General features: G+C 41.1%; 1 protein-coding gene across 1 annotated transcript in view; it reads left to right on the plus strand.

Moving 5' to 3' along the window:
- Positions 1 to 5,851, plus strand: part of GNPTAB (N-acetylglucosamine-1-phosphate transferase, alpha and beta subunits) — a 53,063-nt gene that overhangs the window by 42,351 nt on the left and 4,861 nt on the right. The window contains exons 17-20 of the mRNA XM_014528723.1: positions 865 to 950; positions 1,199 to 1,297; positions 1,858 to 2,025; positions 5,461 to 5,551. Coding sequence (XP_014384209.1) covers positions 865 to 950; positions 1,199 to 1,297; positions 1,858 to 2,025; positions 5,461 to 5,551 — 444 coding nt within the window. The remainder of the gene's footprint in view (positions 1 to 864; positions 951 to 1,198; positions 1,298 to 1,857; positions 2,026 to 5,460; positions 5,552 to 5,851) is intronic.

Here is a 5,851-nt window from a genome sequence, read left to right on the forward strand (position 1 = left end):
CACACCAGACAGCTCCTCACTCCTTGTGCACGCCAGACACTGTGCTCTTCACTCCTTGTGCACGCCGGACACTGTGCTCCTCACTCCTGTTCAGGCATGAGAAGCAGCTGTGATGAGACAGGTCAGCAAGGAACTATGGGAATCCAGAGACAAACTATAGGTATTGCCAATCATGCTTTGGTTAGCAGGGGTGAGGGACAGACGGTCTGGCCCGAGTTGCCATATAAGGCCCGTGAAAGCATTTGGTCTAGCCCTGCCAAGGCATTAGGAGTGAGTTAATTAAATGTTTGGTCAAATATAGCAGGCTAATTTTTTTTTTAATATATTTTATTGATTTTTTACAGAGAGGAAGGGAGAGGGATAGAGAGTTAGAAACATCGATGAGAGAGAAACACCGATGAGCTGCCTCTTGCACACCACCCCCTACTGGGGATGTGCCCGCAACCAAGGTACATGCCCTTGACTGGAATCGAACCTGGGACCCTTCAGTCCGCAGGCCAATGCTCTATCCACTGAGCCAAACCGGTTAGGGCAAGCAGGCTAATTTTTAAGTTGATAATTTTGTGTGGCCCGAGAATGATGTTTGTTATAAATATCCAAATGGCCCTTGACAGAAAAAAAGGTTCCCCACCTCTGGTTAGCATATGACATGGGTTAGTATACAGATATGTGTCACTTAAAATTTTATTTATACATTGGGCAATTTGCCTGCTGGCCATAGTGTGCCAATTTGATTGTTGAAAATATTCATCCTGATTGCTGAGTCTTTTGGTGCCCTCTTAAATTTTGCACCCAAGCTGAACGCTTCACTTGCCTCACCCTAGTCTTGGCCCCTATTGTAATTAATGTCTGTCTTTCTCACAGCCACCCGTCACTAAGAGTCTGTTAACCAGCTGTAAACCAGTAACTGATAAAATTCACAAAACATATAAGGACAAAAACAAATATAGGTAAGTAGACATATAATATTCTCTTTGTTTAGTTTAAAAATAATTAAGAGTCTAGTATTTTCATCATTTTACAATGGCTTATTAAGCATTCTTTTTTAACATTTATGTGAGATTGTTTTCTTTAGTAACAGTGAAAGATTAACTCATTCTGAGGATGCTGAATCTGTTAAAGTTTTATAAAATGTTTTCCTTATTGAAAATCTGTCATATCCACATAAATATTTATACTCTTTATGTTTGATAATTAGGTTTGAAATCATGGGAGAAGAAGAAATTGCTTTTAAAATGATTCGTACCAATGTTTCTCATGTGGTTGGCCAATTGGATGACATAAGAAAAAACCCTAGGTACTGCTTTTTTTTTAATTAATAAACTTTTAAAATATATTTTATTGGATTTATTGGGATAACATTGGTTAATAAAATTATATAGGTTTCAAGTGTACAATTCTATAACACATCATCTGTGTAGTGTATTTTGTGTTCACCACCCAAAGTCTAGTCTTCTTTCATCACCATTTATGCCCCCTTTATCCTCTTCTATCTGCCCCTACCTCCTTTCCCTCTGGTAATCACCATGCTGTTGTCTGTTAACAAAATGATGGAGTTAGTAAACTGCATTTATTTAACACTTAATTGGGGACATGCTAAGTGGAAATCATTAATTTATTCCATAGTTAGAAGGCACTTTTCAAGATTATCTTTCCTAGTTCTGTTATACAGGTGAGGAATATCCAAAGAAAAAATTTATTAAACATTATTGCCTCAGATAACCTTATCAGTAAATAAAACATCAGTCTTGGGGCATAAATCTATTTAAAATATATTTGGAATCCACATTTTCTTGTTTTGTGAGGTCAGAATCATCCTTATGATAATCAGTAACCCTGGGTCGCTATTATTTTCAGGAAGTTTGTTTGCCTGAATGACAACATTGACCATAATCATAAAGATGCCCAGACAGTGAAAGCTGTGCTCAGGGACTTCTATGAATCTATGTTCCCTGTACCATCCCAGTTTGAGCTGCCAAGAGAGTATCGGAACCGTTTTCTTCATATGCATGAACTGCAGGAATGGTAAGTGCTCATGGTTCATATATGTATGTGTGTGTTTTTTGTTTCAGAGTGATGAAATGTCTTTTTATTAACATACTAGTAGCCCTGCACATGAATCCGTGGGCCAGTAGGTCGCTGCTGCCCTCCTGTAGCTCTCCGCCCGCTGCCCCGCCCCCCCATAGCTTGCTGCCCTGCCCGCTCCTGTAGCTCTCCGCAGCCTGCTTGTACAGTGGGGCCTTGACTTAACGACTGTCCCGACTAACGAGTTTTTCGAGATACGAGCTGTCTCTCGGCCGATTTTTTGCTTTGAGTTGCGAGCTAAAATTCCGGTTACGAGCCAGCTTCAGATACCCCACCGTTAGTTGGCGCAGCGAACGTCACAGTGAACGCCACAACATCAGCCCAGCATCACGTGTCTCACTCGTTCACTTTAATGATTTGACATCCGAGTAATTTGAGTTACGAGTTCGGTCACGGAACAAATTAAACTCGTAAGTCAAGGCCCCACTGTACCTCTCTGGCCCACCTTCCTGCTGATCCGTGATCTGGTCATGACGCGCTTGGTCATTACACCTCAGGGTGTAATGGCTAATTAGCATATTCCTCTCTTATTATTTAGGATACTTTTATTAATTTCAGAGAGGAAGGGAGAGGGGGAGAGAGAGAGAAACATCAATGGTGAGAGGGAATCATTGATTGGCTGCCTCCTGCACACCCCACACAGGGGATTGAGCCCGCAACCTGGGCATGTGCCCTGATTGGGGATTGAACCATGACCTCCTGGTTCATAGGTTGACGCTCAACCACTGAGCCATGCTGGCTGGGTTGAAATTTCTTTAATGTGGTGTTTGCTCTATTGTTTCTTTGTAAGATACACTGTAGTTTTTATTGAGCTTAATTGTTGAAATATATCTTTTATTGAGCTCACTGGAGGAGCACATCTGCTGAGCCTTAGTCATTGTCATCACTGCCATCAGAGTAGCTGCCCTGTTTCTTCTTTTTTTTTTGCCCTATTTCTTGAGCACCTACCATACGGCAGACACTGTGCTGGCAATATATTTCCTCTGCTCTTTACAACTGAAGGAACCGTTATTGCCACGTTACAGAGGCCTCTTACCTGCCCCACCCCCATGCCAGGTACTAAGAATACAAAGCCACAAATGTCAAAGAGTGCTTTGGAGAGATTGTGAAGGGTTGTGTCTGAATTAGACTTTTTTCTTTAGGGACTGGGACTCCCCAAGAGAGGTTTTTTTTAGATGTTTGTCTTGATCAGACTTCATGATTTGGAAAGATAACTAATAGTAGTGAAATGGTGGTACTGGTGAGGAAGTTGTTTGGAGTGAGGTAATGTTATCTGGAAACCCCTGGCAGGGAGACAAGGAATAGCATTTCAGTTGTCCTGAAATAGACAGTCAAGGTGTGAACACAGCCAAGGGAATAAAGAGAAAGCAGTAGACAGAATTGGGGGAGATTTTAGAGAGGAAATTATCAGAACTCTTGAGTGAGACAGATAGCATGTCTATTGCTAATATTTATATTATTTTTATTTTGATAAGGAAAAGCTATTACTAAATAATGGGTCTTGTCTTCCAAAAATGGCTGGAATGGCTTCTCACCATTTTCACTTTCCTTTAGATGAGAGGAGAAAGACCTTGGATGGGTTCAAGTATCAATTCCCCAAATCGAGTTTGTGACTAAATTTACCTTCAGGGCTCAATTACATAAGAAAGAAGTGGGCTTAAGAGTAGTTTGAGAGAGCTTGGATTTCTGTGTTGTACAAATGAGATGAATCAGGTGGAGGGTGTTCTTTGCAGCTCCCCGATCTGGGCTTCTTCCTCCTCATCCTGCTTCTGCATTTACCTTTCGCTTCATGACACTGTGCTCTTGAGTCCCCTGCTCCTTTCCCTGGTTTCTTGATTGGCTTTCTTCCTGTCCCCCTTTGTCGGGTAAAGCACTTTGTGCACCATACAGCAGTCTGTCTGGTGTGCTTGTCTCTGCTGGTAGACCATGGGCCCTTTTCAGGGGCAGAGACGGTGTCTTATTTGTGTCTGAGCCCCAGTGCCTCCCTAGCACATAGTAGGTGCTCAGTGGATGGGTGGCTGAGGGAAGCGTGGTTCACCTCCAGCTATTATAGGGTTCTCTGGTTGCTGGGGCAACTCATCAGCTGTGTTACAGCCTGTGGCTTCTTAGTGCTTTAAATTACACAGCTTCTGAATGACACTGTAGACATTAGAACTGACTGAGCTTGTTGTGATCAATAGACATAAGAAGTACAGCAGGAAATGAGTGGGAGAGAACACCATTATGAACATGTGACTTGAAGTAGAGTCATCTACTACCAGACAGTAGTAAACGAGAGTCTGGAACCCAGCATAGTGCCCGAATGTGGTAGTTATTAGCATATCTTCCAAGCTTTATATTAAGCATTTATTAAGCTTCATAATAAATTATTCATTTATTTCCAAATTACAGATGAGGTAACTATGCTATACTGCCTGTCTTTATCCCCAGTATCCTGCCTCTGAGTCCAATTGATTGTACTCTCAGAATGTCTCTTCTGTTGCTAGTTTCTTTCCATTCTCACTGCCCCTCATTATTCCTTTTTTTAATGCCTTTGGTCATCTGCTCATGACATCATCCTTCAAATGATCACAGTTTTCACACACACACACACACACACACACACGCCCTTTTATCCCCCTTTCCACTGGAGTATTACATCCAAACTCCATTACATGATTTTTCAGAACAGCTGAAGTCCGTGCCCACCTGCGTCCCCTGGCTGCTTTCAGTCCTGTGGGACTCAGTTTCCCTCCCGCATTCAAGGCTTAAACGAAATGTCCCCATCTCTGAGATGCTTTCCTCATTTCTCTAAGTTTTTCTACAAGACTTTGCTTTTGATAATACACATTTCTCTCCATCTTGTGTGATGGCTATTTGTCTGCATGTTGGTGACTTCCCGGGCTTATCAACACTTCAGAGCAGGAAATTCATCTTGTCCATCTCTCTGTAGCCACAGGAAGTATTTATTGAGCGACTGAATAAATGAATATGAATGAATAAATAAAAATGAATGAAAGTGTGTGTTTTTGTTTAAGTGCTAAAAGTAATTTTCTTTCTTTTTATTTTTTTCTTCCTTCCAAGTTCACAGACTGCTCTTTTTTTTTCTTTTTAAAATCCTCACTCGAGGATATTTTTCCATTAATTTTTAGAGAGAGTGGAAAAGAGAGGAAAGACAGAGCTCTGCCTGGATAACTTTTACGAATTCAAATATAATGAAAAATCAGAACTCATGTTGGAAAAGTGTATTGTGTTAATAACATTTTAGAACTGCCTCCAGACAGTGTTTTTTGGTTTCCCATGGTTGTTTTTGCTAAACTGGTATATAAATAACTCTAAGTAATATAGTGAAACCATGCGCAAAACTGCTGATTGCTTTCTTCTCTCTCTGAACAGGAGAGCATACCGAGACAAATTGAAGTTTTGGACTCATTGTGTACTAGCAACATTGATTATGTTTACTATATTCTCGTTTTTTGCCGAACAGGTAAGTTTTATATCTTATGTGGGGATCAAACAGTATTTCTTGGTATATTAGTGTCTGATTCTTTTAGAAAATGATATAAAGTCACAAGAAAATTTTAATTTCTTCTATTGGTTTATAGCTAATATGTCAAGTATATTTCCTAATATGCAGGCATCAAACATAATGGCCTTCATTTACTAGCGGCCCGGTGCACAAAAATTTGTGCACTCGGGGGCGTCCCTCAGCCCAGCCTATGCCCTCTTGCAGTCTGGGACCCCTCGGAAGATGTCCACCTGCTGGCTTAGGCCCGCTCCCTGGGGG

The sequence above is a fragment of the Myotis brandtii genome, unplaced genomic scaffold, assembly GCF_000412655.1.
Source record: "Myotis brandtii unplaced genomic scaffold, ASM41265v1 scaffold65, whole genome shotgun sequence".
NCBI classification, from domain to species: Eukaryota; Metazoa; Chordata; class Mammalia; order Chiroptera; family Vespertilionidae; genus Myotis; species Myotis brandtii.